At 30.7% G+C, this 21544-nt stretch overlaps 1 protein-coding gene across 5 annotated transcripts in view; it reads left to right on the top strand.

Annotated features, from left to right (window-relative positions):
* Window positions 1–3180: 3180 nt before the first annotated feature.
* The window catches only part of LOC132750412 (uncharacterized), a 74695-nt gene continuing 56331 nt past the window's right edge, over window positions 3181–21544 (top strand). For 2 of the 5 annotated variants that reach the window (XM_060740383.1, XM_060740389.1), the window contains exon 1: window positions 16578–16609. In XM_060740383.1, coding sequence (XP_060596366.1) covers window positions 16593–16609 — 17 coding nt within the window. In that variant the 5' untranslated portion in view covers window positions 16578–16592. Of the gene's footprint in view, window positions 3271–12684; window positions 12841–14440; window positions 14510–16572; window positions 16610–18188; window positions 18334–21544 lie in introns of those variants that run through there. The other 3 variants (XM_060740384.1, XM_060740382.1, XM_060740385.1) reach the window with 3 other exon arrangements.

Here is a 21544-nt window from a genome sequence, read left to right as displayed (position 1 = left end):
GTGTCACTTTATGGAAATGTTTTTTTTGTTGTTGTTGTTGTTTTGATTTGCATGCTTTATTTGGGATTTTCTCTGATACATTTTCTATCTATATCAATGGGCTTCAATTCTAATCAATATATTTTACGTGATTTGAAATTGAAGGTCAAGTTGATGTTACAAAAATGGCAAAGAGAAGTTTCCACATGATCACGGAGGGGAAGGGAACAAAGGAAACAAAATGTGAAAATTACAGATTTGTTTTGAATTTCTAAACTAAGCTTTCTTTCAAAATGTTCAATTTGCTGTTATATTGTAGATTATATATCGGAATTACAAAGTCACTTTCAATACAGTATTGTGATCAGTGCAAATGCACATTTCAAGTGTGTGTATGACGCTAAAGAAGCTTGTAAAGACCCTTTCATTTAAGACCGGATTAAAGTTGTCGCCATTGGATGACGTCAATAGGGGATACGGTTGACATTGCTGATACGATTTTATGAAGATTTGAACCAAAAAGTTGTGTGCAAATTTTCAGATCATTCTCTGACCCCGTTTTTTCTAGAATAATCATTTTTGTTGTTCAAAATAATCATTTTGTTGTACAAATTGACGCAAAAATGAAAATCAAATCGGGCTAAGAATTGCACAAAATTCGATATTCAATTCAATTCTGAGTAAATCTTTATTCTCCTTTTCAGATTTCTTTTTTCATTAGAGTGCTTCGCTTGACCATTGTAAGAATTTCATTTTTTATGTTTTAAGGCTTTTTTTACCTCATTAAATTTGAGCTCCATTAAAGTTGTAAAGTGAATTATTTTTTGATGAATAAACTTATGAACAGAATATAACTTTCTAAAATGCATCAGTTATCTCTTTATTTATTTAATTTTACCGGTATATTTTTTGTATCACACATGAAAGCTTTTAGGGAAAAATAAATGTGGATGTATTGTGACATTATTGTGTCAAATTTAGCAAACCTCAACATTGCCCTATTCCCTTCCTCGAAAAAAAAACATTTGTAAATCCCAATATAATTTAAAACGGAAAATTAATTGACACAGCATCAAGATTGCAACTTGTTGTGCTTTTAAAAATCGTTGCGCGCAATAGATCTTTACCGGAAGTAGCACTAAATTTTGTCTTCTGGTCAACTCGGTCTAAAGACTATTCGGACTTCCTTTTTATCAATTAATTCTAAAGTTTTTCGTATCTGTATTCAATCAAACAGAAAATTGAAGGGGGTTTATTTATTTTAACATCTAAAACGTTTTAAAAGAAATGTGAATTAGATATAGCATTAAAGTGAACTCGGTCGTAATTTTTTTTTTAATAAGTACTGATGGTCTCTAAAATTGTGTTGGTTTATTACATAGATATAACTCCGACGGTTGGTTAATTTTAGTGTATTAACTTTTCTTTTCAACAAACAAGTACATGATCATTTGGTTAAATAACAGCAGGATCAATTCTTTTGTATTGATATTTTTAATTTGATAAACTTTAAATGTGTTTATGTTGACCTCAACTTTTTATTACAAAAATAATCTTAAAACGTCCACAATTAAGCCACTGAAATTTTTTGAACATGTTAATATATCAACAAAATAGATAACTCATATGAAATGTGAAAGTAAATGCATGGTTGATGCTAATTTCCTGCTATTTTTAACTTAAAAAGGAGGGTCGACTTTATTTTATTTCGGGGTATATAAAATGCTGTGATTTGGATACCTACGCAGGACCGTTATAGAAGTACACGATTTCATCCAATCACCTGATGTCAGCCAACCGCCGGCCATTTTACAATAGAGTGATCTGACCTGTAATCCTTTCACATTTTCGTGGTTACATTCATAAGTTCACAAATATGTGTTGAAAGTCACACATACATGTATATATGATATCAGCTCATATCTTAATTGATTATTGTGGCTTTTTGCTGAATTGAGAACTGTTCCCTGGGGACAAAAAGTACTTTTTTGTACTTTATTTAAGTACTGTATTTTTTGTCCCACGTTTTATATATATAAACATCTGCAGATTTCTAATATTTTGCACAAACATTTTGTGTTTGACTAACATATTATGTCAAATTTGAACAATTTTGACAAAAAAAAAACCAACACATATCCCGGAACAACCAATATTCAATCCGTTAAGCTGTTTTTAGCCAATAATAAATGGAAGAGGAAATTATGCTTTAAATTTATTTGAGCAATAAATTAATGCATCTATCAACATTTATTCATTTTAGGATTGGTATATTTTCAACAAGTCAAGATAAGTCAGAGCTACTAAAAATTATAAAAAAATATCACAACAGTCTATTCAACTGTTTTTAACAGTTTTTATTCAAGATTTTAAAAGATTTAAAAACTAAATATTATAACATATGTACAGTACAATGCATTGGTATGGATACTGTTAATGTGTACAAAAAGGGCAGATGAAGGTGTCACTTCAGTTTCTACGCTAATTGGGGTTCAAAATGATAAATACATCCAATCATTACAGCCATTTTACCTTCCCCACTTTGTAACATTAGTAAATATTGAAACTTGTCTAGATCTGCCAGCTGGTATCACTTACAAAAGATCTATTCTACAATCATCATTTGAAAAAAAAATGATAACAAATTATAAGATCTTATTAATAAGGACCCCTATGTTATGTCTGACGAACATTAAGTGTTACATCATATTAATAGTTGCTTTAAAATCACACAAGACTGAAGTAAATGGTAAAACTCTGTAGCCAATACCTTAAAAAAATTAACTTGCTTGGAAATTTTTTATCACTATTTTAAACAAGTGACTATTTTGTTATAGTTAAAGTCGGACAATTTCGTTACACTGTTTCATTTAATTATTGTTTTCTGATAACATCTGACAATTAATCAAGTATGGCATTTCTGCATGAGATGAAGTCAACACAACATGTGTTTTTATGCAATTTAGTCTGACATGACACCAGCGCTGCAGAATTAAGAATGTGTTTGAATTTAGGTTGTGATTGAAAATTGGTTGTTTCGGGATAAACAAAAAACAAACCAAAAAAAACCCCACAAAAAACAACAACAGGGAAATGTGCCATTATAATGAAATGAGTGATGACGCGAAATTAGTGATCTACATGATAGTGGTCACATTTGTGGTACGACTTGTCTTTGGTCCGGATCGACTAAACACTGTAGTTCTATGTTTACTTCCGGTAGTGCAAGTGTACAATTTTTAAAGATAATTTACTAAATTGAGTTCTTGTTTGCATGCGTTACAAGTCAAGGTAAGTTATTTTCAAATAAGCTATAAGACAGCAATTTTGATTGGAAACATTGACCTCTGTTTTTATCATTATTGATCAGGAATTTCAAAAGATTTATTGGCAACCAGCAAAGCTGCAAACGTCGTTAGAATTTCACATTTTTTCCACAATTTATTTTATGTTAGATCTACTAATAAATCTGCCGAGTTGAATTTACAGTTTTTTTAAATTTCGGCTCTCATCTTGTATGAACTATTTTCAAAACATGCAAGAAAATCATTATTGCCTAATAAGGCACACCATTGTGAATAACATTTTGTTTTATCTATCAAAATATTCACACATATTCAATAGCATACTGACACACTGTTTACCGGTACTTTCTGCACATTCCGTTTTCAGGTACTTTCTGTACATTCCAAACATTAGCACAGAGAAATTTACCTATGAGCCACATACCCTTGTTGCACCATCTCTAAGTCTAGTCTAGTGAACAACAATTTCAATAAATTGTTATTCGTTTTATGTTGATAAATTTCTTTACACAAAGTCAAATTCTCAGCTGTAGAGGCATGAATTGTGTGTGTTTTGACCAACTTAAAATTTGTTGATGTGACCTTTGTAAATGGCTGTTATGAACTCACTGGGGTGCTTGATTAGTAAACAAGAAAAATATTACATACATTCGTATGTAATATACGATTGCATACTTACTCTTGTGAAGACTTTTTATGCTTGCTGCATGAAAGGTGTTATATAAAATGAACAAACATGTCATCAGATATTTTATATTTTTAAACGTTTAATTGGAATGTAATAATATATCATAATATTAAAGTTTCATGCCTTCTGATGAGGAAAGTGATTCAAGAAAAGAACAATGACCAATTATGTAACTGCTTTAAAACATTAACACAAAATTACACATCTTCCACTGAACAGGCCATATGAAAATCTTGCAAACCCACAGAAATCATACATGTGAACTCTCCCACTTTTAGCGGGAGACTCCCACTTTCTGCAGCCATATTTTCAAAGATTTATCTTAAAATAAGGGGTATTTTCACAAACTAAAGAAATCTCCCTATTTTTGATGTCAGAATTTCCTTCTTTGTTTAATGTTAATTCTAAAATCTCCCTCTTTTTGAAGAAAAATCTCCCACTTGATCATAAAAAAAAGTTCACATGTATGAGAAATAGAAATATAAACAATAAAAACCCGTATTTCTTTGTTTTCTGAACTAGTAAATCTGGTCACCAGTTTATTAAAAACCATTCAAATATATTAAAGGTATAGAATTTCATTGAAAATCATAGTCTGTCACAGATTTGAGAAATTATTATTTATTAACAAAAAAACCATCATCAGGGCTCACGCTGTCGGTCGCCATAGTTGCCATTTGCGATTATTTTATAAGATTTGCGATTATTTTTGCATTTTGGCTACAAAATCTGGCGATTATTTTTTACTTCTAAGGTGTAAAAATCGATAAAGAATGCAGTAGACCTAATTAACACCAGCGGGGTGCATTTAATTGAGTGTCAACTTTTTACCGGTCACATGCTGCTTACTATATTGCCCGAGGTGATAAAATACATGCGAGATGTATAATTGTATTTATATAAGTACTTTAAAGATATTGTCCAGCATTTATAATAGCCATCAAACATCCGTCCATTAGCCACAAAAATCGTTTTAAAATTGATAAACTGGATATTGACTTACCCAAAATTTACCGTGAATTGCAAATTTTAATTTTTTTTGTTTTTAGCTACTGTACTTGACTAAATCGCCAGTGGAAAACAATGGTAAAATATTTAAAAAGTATTAACTTCCAAACAACTATTTGCACAACAACCAAAATTGTGAATACAGGAAAAATCCGATTGTCACATATATTTTCGCGACACCGATAATTTTGATATTTATTTAAAGGTGAAATAAGCTATGTTCTGTTTAAAAATCTTTACAACTATTGCAGAAAAATTGTATTACATTGGTGATGATGATATTTTTCAGTAAATTATTCAGAAAAAAGGCTGCATTCTGTGATAAGTTTGCAAACTTGTGTTATTTCTATAGGCTAATATGACCTGGATCTACTCCAGTTCTGTGTGAAATGTGGAAATTGACAGTGGTTATAGCTGACAAAATTTGATTAGAACAAACAAAAGAAGTTGTCTGATAACAGCATTATGTAAAGTTATAATGAATCTTTAATATTATTGTTATACAGTAATTATACTAATTATAACGTTTTTATTCTGTTCTATAATAAAAATTAAAGTTGTGGTTCTATTTTAAAAAAGGTAGTTATCAAATATGAATAAACACAAATGTATCAGTTTATTTGAGAAGCCTTATAAAACTGAAAAAGTGTCATATAAATGTAATGTTTATTTAATCAACTGCTTGTGTTGTTAATCGCTAATTCGTGAATATTCTGCTGAACTTTTGGCTATTATTTTTTTAAGTTGAAAATATTGGCTATTATTTTATTTGAGCCAGTGTGAGCCCTGCATCATTATTTATTATCGATTGATCAAATTAAACCCAAAAGATATGGTTTGTAAATATTTAAATATAAAAAGGTATTTCCTATCCTATGCCCAGGTTAGCTATATTCATAATTCCTGTGATAAGTCACGATGGTGCTTGGGATAATCACGTGATACTGTAACGCAGCCATCTTACGATACGAAAATGCCTGGCCCTCTTAGGACAGTTTCTTCTGCCGAAAATATAATATGAAATTAATACTTGCAATTCAATGTTTTTTTTGCTACATAAAGATTATTATTTACTAATTGCAAACTTTTTCTCTGCCCGACTATGTTGACGTTTTGTCATTGGCTGAAACCATCACGTGATCAATACACATTAAGTAGTGAACTAATTTAATTTCATCAAAATTATGCAAGGTATCGCCATATAACAATTGTATGTGCAAATAAATTTATAAAACAATCTTAGAAGTATTTAAAATAATAAAATCATTGGAAAAAGACAAATTGTAAATTTGCGTATGACAACTCACCCCTAAACAAAACATAATAGACTCAACCAAAACAAGAGTCTGCTTCTCTACCTAATTATGTAGTTATCAGCAAATCAAATTTAAGAGCAAACCTATTGTAAAAAAATTACTATGACCACAGCAGATTTCATACAGAAAAAAATGACCATTTGCTGCTGGTCAATTTTAAAACCAGGTCATTTATTGTATATGAATAATATACTGTGAAAAAAAAAGAAGATAATTTATATTGAAACTTAGAAGGATTGATGTATAAGTTTTGTTCTGTTACTTAAAAAACAAAGGAAACAAAGTATTCATTCATTTTCATGCTGTGTCATTATTTGCTAAGACATCAAGTTTTTCCACATTGAATGATTAAACTACATGTATAATAGAAAAAATTGAAATACCACATAGTTATGATAGTAACCCGATGTACAGCATTAGGTGTAATTTCCCAGAGCTTAATCCTGAACATACTGGTAAACAGTGTTTAGCTAAGTTTTCAAAAAGGTGATAAACAAAGTTTTTGATCTGTGATGCAGTTTTCTCAGCTGACATATTTTAAAAGTTTTATTTTTAATAATCAGTCTTTCAAATTTCACTTGTGAAACACTAAAATTTAGAAGTGCAGGCCTTTTCAAAATATATCCATTACATTGCATCTTTACTTATGAAGCAACCTTTTATATGTTGTTGTAGAAATACATTTCTGCTGATGCATGAACTCTATTACAGATGCTTTAAACTTGAGTCTTATGAAAATGAAAAGTGTAAGATTACTAAAGAGTACTAAAACTTGACTGTTTGCATCAAATGTTGGGTATTATCAAATCATATTTTTGATGATTTTTATAAATAAATATTATCTAAAGGAAGTTAACATTTTGACAATATTTGGATGAAATACTTGTTTTCATTAATTCATAATAATGTAGTCAATATACAGGTGTATTGTTGCTATGATATTTTTCTTAGACCTCATGTTGCAAATAAGGAACATGCTCTTTTAAAATAGACTTGTGTTGTAGAAAGGAGACATGCAATATAATTGTGTCAGACAAAAGTTAAAGTAAAGGGTATAAAGAGTAATTGAATTACACGTATATTTGTTATATCAGAAATAACATTATTAACAATACATTTGTATATTGTATATTTTTTGCTAATGTTTGCTTTCAGTGTGCAACAATTACTAGAACTATGTATGAAGTTAGGTAGTATTAGACATACAATCCTACCTTATATACATGTATTTAAGCAGCCAGTCAAGTTCAAGTGAAATAGTAAACTTGGTTGTTCTAAGTAAGGTGACCACATAATTATGGATATTTGCTTGCTTATTTTGTAGGCGTAGGGCCACCTTATGAACTAAATGATAAAATTATACTAACAAGATGACCATCAAGGTCAAACTATTGAATTTAGTCTAAATTGTCATAACTTGGTTTTCAATTATTATTGATTATAATGGTCCTTAATGGACATATTTGATTCATAATTTCATACTCAGACAAAAAAAACATTAATGATAACAGGGACATGTGGAATAATATAATAACTTAATTTTGATGTAAGTAAACATCTTTGACTGTCAAGGTCAAATATGAAATTTTAATTATACATTTGTATTTTGTTCAAGAAAATGATGTTTTCTTGGAGCAATCTTCGCTAAAATATTCATTTTCTGGTGTGTTTGACTTCAGAAATAAGAAAAAGTCAAGCAAAAGTCAAGTTTGGCAGTGGCTCTTTGTAATAGTTGAAAATAACATAATTATAATAGTTGAAAATAACATAATTATATTTTAACTATTTTTCCATTTGGTTACAGGCTTACAGCCACATTCCTTCAAGCTATATATAGATTTAAATTTTTATAAATCATACAATAGATTTATTTATGTTAATTGTTATTACAATCAGTATGATCATTCATTTAGATGTCCATGCATAAGACAGTTAAGACTTATATTGTGCAGTAAAATGATTTAAGTATTATGACATGTAGTATTTTAGATTTATCATATTTAGGTTAACAAGGAGTTATGTAATTGATTACAGAACTATCAGCTTCCTGTATGTAGTAAAATGATGGGTGACAATATGTGACATATGCCTAGCTACTTGATATTTTATCAATGATACATGTAATGCTCAGTATGATATTATGTTATACAGGTTGTGGGTGGGATGTTGTATTATATAATATAGCCAGCTGAAGGTTATATAGATAAACGCTAGATATAATTACCCCAACAGCAACCTGTATAACTAATTTATAATACTGCAGATTTGTTTGACTGACATTTGTCATAAATAAAAGTTGAAAGATATGTTATAAATAATAATAAACAATAATAATAAAAATTATAATAAGTAAAACAAATGTATCTACAATTTCTCAAGAAGTTGCCATTGAGTGCTGATATTTTAAGTATAATTATGTAATTATCAAATATTAGTATAAAGTAATGAATATATAAAGCATAAAGTTCTTGCATATATTATTTGTTTGAAAGACATTCAGCTGATGAGACAAGGATTCAACGTTTTCCCTACTAAGAACAGTCTTACAAAAATATGATACAATACAGCGTTTTTTCCCTAATATATATAAGTAATACCAGAAAAATGGCACATAAAAAGTAGACAACAAATTTCCCAATTTCTGACTTTGAAATTCCCAAAATTAAATGCAAAATTCCCCTCCAAAATTGGTAATTCTGCTGTTTCACACCTAAACATTATTCATGTGCTCAATTTTTTTAAAACTCAGATATGAAAAAAAATGCTTTAAGTTAAGTGTCTTATTGTTCATTAAACATGGTTTTAAAGTCTATTTAATTCTCATTCCTCCCTGGATAAAAAAATACCTCATGAATACTTGGAGTATTATGTAAAATTCCAAATTTGAGTCAAAATGATGCATTTTTATGCCCCCGCCATGTAATGGCCGGGGCATATAGTGTTACCCTGTTCCGTCATTCCGTCCTTCCGTCCTTCCGTCCTTCCGTCCTTCCGTCCTTCCGTCATTCCGTCATTCTGTCATTCCGTCATCATCAGTTTCCGTTCATTATCTTAAGAACGGTTGGGCATATTCAACTCAAATTTGACATATGGATATGTCATGAGAAAATACAGGTCAAGTTCGAATTTGGTCATGGTTCGATGATTTTTGGCAGAGTTATGCCCCTTTTACTTTAAAAATAATATGAAATTTCAGTTTCCGTTCATTATCTTAAGAACGGTTGGACACATTCAATTCAAACTTGACATATGGATATGTCATGAGAAAATACAGGTCAAGTTCGAATTTGGTTATGGTTCAATGATTTTTGGCAGAGTTATGCCCCTTTTACTTTGAAAAAAATATGAAATTTTCAGTTTCCGTTCATTATCTCCCCTATGGTACAACACAATCAACTCAAACTTGACATATTGATATGTCATGAAAAAATACAGGTCAAGTTCGAATTTGGTCATGGTTCGATGATTTTTGGCAGAGTTATGCCCCTTTTACTTTGAAAATAATATGAAATTTTCAGTTTCCATTCATTATCTCCCTCAAGGTACAACACATTCAACTCAAACGTGACATATGGATGCATCAAAGGAATGCGCAGGTCAAGTTCAAATTTGGTCATGGTTCAATGATTTTTGGCAGAGTTATGCCCCTTTCACTTTGAAAGTAATATGAAATTTTCAGTTTCCGTTTATTATCTTCCCAATGGTACAACACATTCAACTCAAATTTGACATATGGAAATGTTTTTGGAATGCTCAGGTCAACTTCAAATTTGGTCATGGTTCAATGATTTTTGGCAGAGTAATGCCCCTTTCACTTTGAAAAAATAATATGAAATTTACAGTTTCTGTTCATTATCTACCCAACAGTGTCACATATTCAACTTTAATTTGACATATGGATATGTCAAAGGAATGGGCAGGTCAAGTTGGAATTTGGTCATGGTTTGATGATTTTTTGGCAGAGTTTGTCTCTTTCACTTTGAAAATAATATAGATACATCTTAGGAATAAGCAGTTTAAGTTTGAATTTGGTCATGGTTCAATGATTTTAGACAAACTTATCTTTCCTGAATGTTGGAAAAATTTTGAACTTTCAGTTTCACCACTCATTCTTTTAGCCATTATTTTGGCTGCAAATATGCAATATGCTATTTCTAAAAGGTTAAGACTGAATAATTTCAGTGCCTTGAACATTGTATGGAAATGGTTTGTGTTAACATTGAAAAGTTTTAAGGGCTTTGAACTTAAAATGAAAAAAATAATTAATGCACCATCTGAAATTTTGGCTGCATGCGGGGGCATCCGTGGCATGATGACACATTTCTAGTTTCTCAAATTGTTGGGTACCGGGTAGTAGGGGGGAAAAATTGTTGTATTAATTTGTATTAATTTTAAAAAAAACATCATTTCAACTAGTTTTGATCATGCAATGATCTCCATTCTTGAATATTTTGTCAGCTTCAATGTTATAGAGATAAAAAGGAGCTTATATGTTTCCTAACCCCACAGACATTACATGCAGGAAGTTCAACCTCCATGTCATGTACATGACATTGTATTACGTGATCCATAGTTTTTTCATCTATATTTCAAGATTTTCCTCAAAGCATTTCTTGTAATGTTTTTTCTAACCATCAGCCAAATGATCTGAAAAAAACATATAACTCTGTCATTGATTCTTTTTCTTGTCCCAACACCTTATCTAATAAAACATTGAAGAGTTTAGATTAGAATAGATGATACATGTAGCTCTTGTTCTCTTTCTTTTCTTCCCCATCCCTTATCAAACTATAAAACAAGCATGCTGTTATTCAGATAGCTGTTATAAATTCTTTTCTCACACAAATGTCATTCTGCAGATTCTTATTCTTGTTCATCCATCAATTAAATTTCAGTGATAAATGACTGGTCATACACAGCAAAGCTACTTGTTTCATGTTAAGAGAATTGCATGAATCCTTCTGGTTAATGCATGAAGGAAAATCAATTAAAAGTTTGTTGAACATCAAGTTTCAGTGTAATTGTTACATGAAGAATAGCCTTACAGATAATTGAGAGCTAACTCTTCGCAAGTTTGCATTATTTTAAGACAAATTTCCTGTGCAATCAATATTTAACGTTTTTAATGGCTGCCATTCAGGGAGTAATGAAGTTGTTTTTTCTATAGGATCGTAAATCGTAATTTAGGGAAATATTGGTTACAAAGTGATGTAAGTCTATTTGGAAGGCTTGATAGAGGTTATAGAAAAGATTTGAATCAGTTTTGAACTTGTTTTGGCCATAAATAGTACTTCAGTTACATATCTGTGTACATGTAGGTACATGTAGGATGTAAATATAAGGATGGATGGCAGTTTCTGCTGTTATTCCAGTGAGGTTATTAGGAGATTTACTTGCTTTATATTCATTTAAAATATTCATGTCCATATAAGGTATGAAGTATTTTCACAATCAGATTGGTTTTCAGATTTGGTATTAATTTGTTCTGCAATATGTTACATAATGCTGTTTTCTTTGAAAGACTGGCTATTGGATAATAATCATAATATTAACAATAAAGGATTTAAACTAACAAAAAATTATGACAAGACTTAATAAGAGAGTAAATCTTTGTTTTTTATTGGTCATTTTGTCAGAGTAATTTTATACATTCATTTATGAATATTTTCTTGTGTAGCTAACCATTGGTATAATATGTTCCTGAAAGTCAGTGCCAGAGTGTGGCATCAATGTCTAATGACATAAAAAGTTCTGCTGAATGAAAAATGTCATGAAAATCACTAAAAATTTGTTGACAAGTTGAAGTTGCAAGACTCATCTTTTAATGGATCAGACACTAGCTTAAACTTAAAGTTTGTGGGGCAAAAAAGCACTATAATGAAATAAAATCAACCTATTTCTTTGTAAATATAACGTAAGCAGCACATGTCAAGAGAAATGTGTGGTTATGGTTTTGTATATTTATAGTATAAATTGATTATTCTTACATAATTATACATTTGTAATTATGCTACGGTTTTGTTCAACTTTGTTTTCTTTTAATATATATTTGATAGTTTAAAAAGTGTATACATACATAAATATTGTAGCAAAGCCTACTTTAAGTATCAGTTCATCTTCAAAAAATGTTTGTTTTTGTTTGTTTGATTTGAGGTTTGGAAGATAAAACCATTATCCCATTTCACCATATTCATTTGCAGTATATGAAATAAGGAAGTGTTAAATCAAGTAGATAAACTTACTTGTTTTACCAATGAAATATCTATAAAATACACATATGGGTTTTTTTTTTATAATAGAACTTTAAAGTTGATAGTCTAGTTCTCAACTTTCATGTTTAAACAATACAATTGTGTTAAATGTTTACATGTATACATATTTTTTGCAGGAAAAGACAAAAAAGATACCAAGGATGTAAGCAAACTAATTAAGGAAGTTTAGAACCCTATAAATTAAGACAGACTAAGAGAGGGGTGACAGATTTGCCGATATCCTTTTAAAAAACAGAAACTCTCATCTTGATAATGGATGCAAAGTAAATTCAGTAAGTATATATTTGTTAATCAGTTTTCTTGTTAAACTTAATGATCTTAATTGCATGTTACTACTTAAATAACAAAAAGTGAAAAAAATATTAATACATGCATCTATTTAGAAAGGATTTTAATATTTGAGAAATGATTATGTGAGATATATCAGTTAATTTGCCTTTTTTTGTAGTAATCATACATGTTTATTGAAATTGGTCTACAGTATCATATGGGTGTCCTGTTTAATATATAGGGACAAATCTATAATACTGGTGTCTAGATTTATATAGGGACAATTCTGTGATACTGGTGTCTAGATTAATAAGAAAAAAACTGTGATACTGGTGTTTAGATTTATATAGGGACAATTCTTTGATAATGGTGTCTAGATTTATATACAGTGTATGGACAAATCTATGATACTGGTGTCTAGATTTATATAGGGACAATTCTGTGATACTGGTGTCTAGATTTATATAGGGACAATTCTTTGATACTGGTGTCTTGATTAATAAGAAAAAAACTGTGATACTGGTGTTTAGATTTATATAGGGACAATTCTTTGATAATGGTGTCTAGATTTATATACAGTGTATGGACAAATCTATGATACTGGTGTCTAGATTTATATAGGGACAAATCTATGATACTGGTGTCTAGATTTATATAGGGACAAATCTATGATACTGGTGTCTAGATTTATATAGGGACAATTCTGTGATACTGGTGTCTAGATTTATATACAATGTATTGACAAATCTATGATACTGGTGTCTAGATTTATATAGGGACAAATCTTTGATAATGGTGTCTAGATTTATATACAGTGTATGGACAAATCTATGATACTGGTGTCTAGATTTATATAGGGACAAATCTATGATACTGGTGTCTAGATTTATATTGGGACAAATCTATGATACTGGTGTCTAGATTTATATAGGGACAAATCTGTGATACTGGTGTCTAGATTTATATAGGGACAATTCTGTGATACTGGTGTCTAGATTTATATAGGGACAATTCTATGATACTGGTGTCTAGATTTATATAGGGACAAATCTATGATACTGGTGTCTAGATTTATATAGGGACAATTCTGTGATACTGGTGTCTAGATTTATATAGGGACAAATCTATGATACGGGTGTCTAGATTTATAAAGAGACAATTCTGTGATACTGGTGTCTAGATTTATATATGGACAAATCTATGATACTGGTGTCTAGATCTATATAGGGACAATTCTGTGATTAATATAGGGACCATTCTATGATTCTGGTGTCTAGATTTATATATAGGGACAATTCTATGATACTGGTGTCTAGATTTATATAGGGACAAATCTATGATACTGGTGTCTAGGTTTATATAGGGACAATTCTGTGATACTGGTGTCTAGATTAATATAGGGACAATTCTTTGATACTGGTGTCTTGATTAATACAGGGACAAATATGTGATACTGGTGATAAGGACAATTCTATGGTCCTGGTGTCTAGATTTATATATAGGGACACAGAATGCTTGATAACATAATACACTGATATTATATTTATAAATGTAATGTGTGTAATTCAATCATCACTCTATGACTTAAATTTATCGTTTTAGGTACTTCCCTGAAAACTGCGGATATTTGTGATATAAGAGGAGAAGTTGAGAGTGACTGGTAGGGAACAGGTAAGAAATTTTACAAACTTGGGGTTGACCAAAAACACAGTTTAAACCAGTCTACTTTCTGTTTTCACAAGAAAGGTTCAAGTTAAAATATATAGCCTATATTCCAAGGAAGGTACTGTTATCAGAATTACACATTTAATTGTATAGGTTTGCAAGACATGATTCAGTCATTTTGATTATCCACTCTGAAAGTATCCAAAGTAAATTTAGCATCAAAATTTGTTTGTCATGGTAAAGAAATTAGAGCCAGTTTTGTACATGTGTGTGTGTTATTTATTTATGAAATAGTTAATTAGTATATCAATGAATAATTAACTACATGTACACATGTCTGTTCCTTTAATGAAACATTGATCAGAATGTAATTGTCAAACTTGGTTACCTGAAAGTACCTGGCATGTGTTAGTTTTATGACACTTGACACATTACTTGATTTATACAATGTTTCCTCGGAGTGCAGTGAAGATAACAGAAAGACTTACAAGTATGTAATAAAGCACTGTAAAGTACTATTTACTTAATACATTTTAATTTATTTCATGAAAGAAGAGGGTATTATAAATAATGCTTAATTGATTGTATTTCAATAAAGGACTTCAACTTTAAAGAGTTGCATTGTAAAGGTATTTCTATTTATTCATTACAATAGCTGAATAACACTAAAACAAAAGTACTAGGGATGTTAATGTAATTTCCAAGGTTAGGAATTCCAATAATTTGCTGTTGTCAAAACATGGCCTGTTTTAAAGCCACTTATGCATAAGTAACACCATTTAACTTAACCCCTCATTGTTGTGGGTTCGAATCCTGGCAGGGACATTGGATTCTTTCATGTAGTTACAGCTTGTGCATGAAATAATGCACAGAGGGGCAATTTACTTAGGTATTCCTCCTCCAGTAAAGCTGAAAAAATACAACATGAATTTGAAAATGTAAATTTGCTTTTAAACCCATCCAAACAATATTAAAAAATCAAAACAAAGACAGTAGAGTACAGTTAATATCTTGGGGTAAAATTTGAATCTGTTTATAGTAAGTTATACTTCCATTGTACACTTCATATGAACTTTGCTTGTGTTAGCTCAACTTTGAAAAATAGGGAGAGCTAATGTACTTAACCAGACATCAATGTCACACTTTGGTTAAGTTTTTGCTTTCAAGTTGGTATCTCCAAAACTACTAAAGGCAATGGGTTGAAACTTCATACTCTTATTTTAGAGCATAATAGGGGGTCGCTATCTAAAGCGCATAACTCTCAAATGAATTTGGACAGAATAAAAGCTTTTTTTTAACTTACAAAATTCTACATTATCTGGGTTCTTGTTTTACTATCAGCATAGAATCAAGCACTGAGAAATTGAGAATAGTCAAGCTTGCTGTTTTATTGACAGCTCATGTTTTTAATTCTGATTGTTAAAATTCAGTAATTAAAATCACTGAAAATGCCAGTGAGAAACAATTAAATGATTATTATTGTTGTTCTTTGTAAATGATATTTACTTAATGACATATAAAATTGTTATATTGAAATATTAAGACAGGAAACTGACAGAAGTATATATAGATGCCCTCAATTCTTTATTGAAAAAAACTGATGTCATTTGATATATTTAATTATTGATTTTAATGAGAATGTAGCATGTGGGGAAAACATTAAGATAATTGTTACACATAAAGTATATTAGTCCTTGAAAAATGTTCGTAGTTTGATGAATTCCTGTAATAAAATGCTATATTTAAAGCTTGTGCTTCATTTTAGACTTTTGAAGGACATTTGCACAAGCTGCTGCTAGCAGGATATGGTGAAAAGTAAATAGAAGCGTACATGTATTCTATTCATAGGACATCTAAGTTTACTTGGTTTGGAATGTCAAATATTTCAAAAACAAAACAAGTTTATAAATTGTATTTTATATCAATTTTGTTTGTGACACACACATGCCGTTGTCAATGTAGCAGACAGCAAAATCTGATCTAGACGTCCTTATTTAGATTATACTTGAACAATTTAATTAAATTTGAAACTCAACTGCCATTTCTGGTAGTTTTATGAAGTTAGATCTGCTTCTGTGGGCGAGCATAGATGTTGCTGTTTATAAGGTAAAGAATACAGCTTTAATTTCTGGTTGGGATCAAAAGTTGTATGTGTATATAAACAGGGGATAACTAAGTTACTTGGATTGATAAATAACTGATCACAGTTGTTGGTGTTTATTTAAAGATGGTTCTGTTTCTGATAATGTTCACAACTTTGTAACCTGTTAGAAATTGAAAAAATGGAGAATGATCTTGATCCTGCTGTCATGACACTAAATGCTCTTCATTCTTTATGAAGGAGAACTATCTTGATCCTGCTCTCTTGACACTTAATGCTCTTCATTCTACATGAAGGAGAACTATCTTGATCCTGTTCTCATGACACTAAATGCTCTTCATTCTACATGAAGGAGAACTATCTTGATCCTGCTCTCTCATGACACTTAATGCTCTTCATTCTTTATGAAGGAGAACAATCTTGATCCTGCTCTTATGACACTTAATGCTCTTCATTCTTTATGAAGGAGAACAATCTTGATCCTGCTCTCTTGACACTTAATGCTCTTCATTCTACATGAAGGAGAACTATCTTGATCCTGCTCTCTTGACACTAAATGCTCTTCATTCTACATAAAGGAGAACTATCTTGATCCTGCTCTCATGACACTTAATGCTCTTCATTCTTTATGAAGGAGAACAATCTTGATCCTGCTCTCTTGACACTAAATGCTCTTCATTCTACATGAAGGAGAACTTTCTTGATCCTGCTCTCTCATGACACTTAATGCTCTTCATTCTACATGAAGGAGAACTATCTTGATCCTGTTCTCATGACACTAAATGCTCTTCATTCTACATGAAGGAGAACTATCTTGATCCTGCTCTCTCATGACACTTAATGCTCTTCATTCTTTATGAAGGAGAACAATCTTGATCCTGCTCTCTTGACACTTAATGCTCTTCATTCTACATGAAGGAGAACTATCTTGATCCTGTTCTCATGACACTAAATGCTCTTCATTCTACATGAAGGAGAACTTTCTTGATCCTGCTCTCTCATGACACTTAATGCTCTTCATTCTACATGAAGGAGAACTATCTTGATCCTGCTCTCGTGACACTAAATGCTCTTCATTCTACATGAAGGAAAACTATCTTAATCCTGCTCTCATGACACTTAATGCTCTTTATTCTACATGAAGGAGAACTATTTTGTTCTTGCTGCCATGACACTAAATGCTCTACATTCTACATGAAGGAGAACTTTCTTAATCCTGCTCTCATGACACTAAATGCTCTTCATTCTACATGAAGGAGAACTATCTTAATCCTGCTCTTATGACACTTAATGCTCTTCATTCTACATGAAGGAGAACTATTTTGATCCTGCTCTCATGACACTAATTACTCTTCATTCTACATAAAGGAGAAATCTTGATCCTGCTCTCATGACACAAAATGCTGTTCATTCTACATGAAGGAGAACTATTTTGATCCTGCTGCCATGACACTAAATGCTCTACATTCTACATGAAGGAGAACTATCCTTGTTCTTGTCATGATAAGGGACCACCATTGATAAAAGATGCATGTACAGCAAAATGTGAGAGCATTTAGTGCTGTAAAGGAAATAGAATTTCTTTCCCTCTTTATCTTCTACCACTTGACAATGTTTTACAACTTTTATCTTGTTAATCTCCCTGTGTGATTATTTCAATCTAACTTTAAACTTTTCTTACAAGCTGTTGGGCATTTACTGATAATTAGTGATGTAATAAACCATTAAGGTAAGAGGTTTACTTCCAATTAATTCTTATTTTAAACTTGTAAGTGTGTTTTTCTCTTTTGTATTTGATTCATTATTCCTTAAATGCTTTATTTAGTTCCCATTTACTAAGTACAGTAAATAAATGTAAATGACATTTCAAATTACCTGTTCTGATTGATCTTTGTTTTTAACACCAGCGCAGCAATAATTATCTTTCTTAATGTTATAATATCCAAAACTTTGTTTTTCCAAAGAAGTATAAATAAATAATTCACTTATAATTAGGCCAAAAAAATAAATTACATGAGCCTTCCATGGCTAAGTGGTTACGGTTGTTGACTTGAAACCACTTGCCCCTTACCACTGTTGATTTGGATCCCAGCAGGGACTTTGGATTCTTCCATGCAAGGAAACTATCCAGGTGGCTTATGGAACGCAGGCGGTTCTTCTTTGATGCCTGTCTGTGCTTGAAATAATGCAGGAAAGGTCATGTCATGATGTGTGGGCCATCTCCACCAGTAAAATATCACCTATACTGTGTTAGTGTGACTAAAGCCCAACCCAAAACCAACCAATCAAAATAGAAACATGCATCAGCTCTATTTTGTTTATCATTTTACTAATATGAGTATTGTTTGACATATTGAAATTATGTGAAAAATGTAGTGACAAGATGTCAAAATGGTAAGATTTGCATATAGATATTAAGATGGGGGTGTTTGTTGTGTCACTAAATATGTTGACTGTTTTTAATTAAGGTCAGAAACAGACTGTTATAGTTATGTTTATGTCATAAAGGCCTATTACTTTGTTTTATTGGTCAGAAATTTTTGTAAAATTTCCACACTAACGAAACACAGCTGGGATATAAAATGATATGCAAATTGCAAGTTACTGTTTGTTGACATGAATACATTATACTAAGTTTGACTGATTTATGATATATTTCCTCACATTTGTTAAACAATGAGCTAGGCTTTTTAAAATTCTATTAGTTTTATTCTATATAAATAGAAAATTATAATAACGTGACCTCTAAAAGATAAAATATTCCCATGTTTGTTGTTTTTTTTGTTTTTTTTTTGGGGGGGGGGGGGTGCAGATATCAAGACCTACTTGCAACTGTAAAACTTGTTTTAATACCTGAAATTTAGACATATCAACCCACTTCTATCTATGCATGTTTAAAAGGTAGAAGTATTAAATGGTTTGCACAACGACCTTGATTTTAGATAGTGTACCATAAAACTTGTAAAAAATGCCCCTTGCCTTGTATAAATTTTCAGGCAAAATGTCAATATTGAATTATAAATTCAGATAAAGAATTAGTGAGTGACTGATATTTAACTAAATGCAGCAGTTATTACTGTAGATAATAAGAAAAAGCAAGTTAACTTACAGTATGTAGAATATTGGCATTTTGTTTCTGATATTTCATTTTGATTCACATTTTAAAACATGTGCTTTAAACTCTAATTTAACTGTATGTTAGTCATGTTGTGTTCATATTGTTTTTTAAAAAAGTGCCAAAAATTGATTAAATTTGCATCAAATTAAACAAATTCTTAACATAAGATTTTTGCCATTCGGGTATCATGGTCAATTCATTCATTCATTCATTCATTCATTCATTCATTCATTCATTCATTCATTCATTCATTCATTCATTCATTCATTCATTCATTCATTCATATTCATTTGTTCATTCATTCATTCATTCATTCATTCAATCATTCATTTATTCATTCATTGTGGTAGATCATAGGTTAACAGACTATTAATGTAATTGCTAGCTACATATACAGGGGCAAGCTATTGTTAACTTTACACTCATAGCTAGTGGCTAAGGTTCCAGGAATCGTCTTTAGTTTGTGTCTGTAGCTTCTAGCTTCCTACACCATCAAATTTAAATTAATCATGTATAAAGTAACTGTAGAGTGATGTTTTGTTTATTGTCCTCTAGAGAATATTATCACTGCTAATATATTCATGATATTATTGTATGTTATGGTACAAATACCATTCTTAATTGTGTCAATTAATTAATCATATTAAATATATTTGAGCAGGATGTTATGTACTCTAACTGATAGAGTACTTTTTATTCTTTCCCTATATGAACTTTCACAGATAAAAATCTTATCAATCTACTTAAGGGATTTTAATCTCCAAGCCCCTATCACATGTTGAAGATGAGTGAGTTAGTTAGCCATATATATTGGACTACTGAACTTGAAATTATACAAGATGAGGCATTTTAGTCAAATTATGATATACCATTATTCAAGTGTTATGTTATAAAGAAAAAAAAGACAACAAGGTCCTCTCTTTTTTATTGATTTATACTTATTTGTCATTAATTGAATATAGCTTATGGATAATATACAATGTAACCTGTAAAATCAAAGGGGTAACTTAAATTGGTGGAGGGGGAAGGTGTGTGTATCAATAACAGTACTGATACAGCTCTTAAAAAAAACCCAAGGGATTCATAGATTATTATTTTCCTATAACTGGAACATAATTAGGTATGTAAAATTCAGAAATTATCATAAGAAACTTTTGTATATAAACAAATGTTATTGATGCAATGAAGGACATACTTCCCTTATTTTGATAAGACTGTCAAAACTCAAACTGACAATGTAATATGACACCATCTAAACTTGATTTCATTTTGAATAGATTTATATAGATAATGATAAACAAGACACAGCTGGATATTATTTGTCAATTTAAGGTATTCATAATACAGTGTTTCCATTTTATTTAAAATTGAATCACTAGTTGATTGTGGATGAAATCACTGGTAAAGAGACAGTCATCATTTAATCACTGGCAACAAGTCAGTCATTATTTAATCACTGGTAGAGAGTCTGTCATCATTTAATCACTGGTAGAGAGTCTGTCATCATTTAATCACTGGTAGAGAGTCTGTCATAATTTAATCACTGGTAGAGAGTCTGTTACCATTTAATCACTGGTAGAGAGTCTGTCATAATTTAATTACATGTAGAGAGTCTGTTACCATTTAATCACTGGTAGAGAGTCTGTTACCATTTAATCACTGGTAGAGAGTCTGTTACCATTTAATCACTGGTAGAGAGTCTGTTACCATTTAATCACTGGTAGAGAGACTGTTACCATTTAATCACTGGTAGAGAGTCTATCATAATTTAATTACATGTAGAGAGTCAGTCTGTCATCATTTAATCACTGGTAGAGAGTAT

This window comes from Ruditapes philippinarum, unplaced genomic scaffold, assembly GCF_026571515.1.
Source record: "Ruditapes philippinarum isolate M1 unplaced genomic scaffold, ASM2657151v2 ctg400_1_1_1_1, whole genome shotgun sequence".
In the NCBI taxonomy this organism is placed as follows: Eukaryota; Metazoa; Mollusca; class Bivalvia; order Venerida; family Veneridae; genus Ruditapes; species Ruditapes philippinarum.
This window is presented reverse-complemented; position numbering and strand designations above follow the sequence as displayed.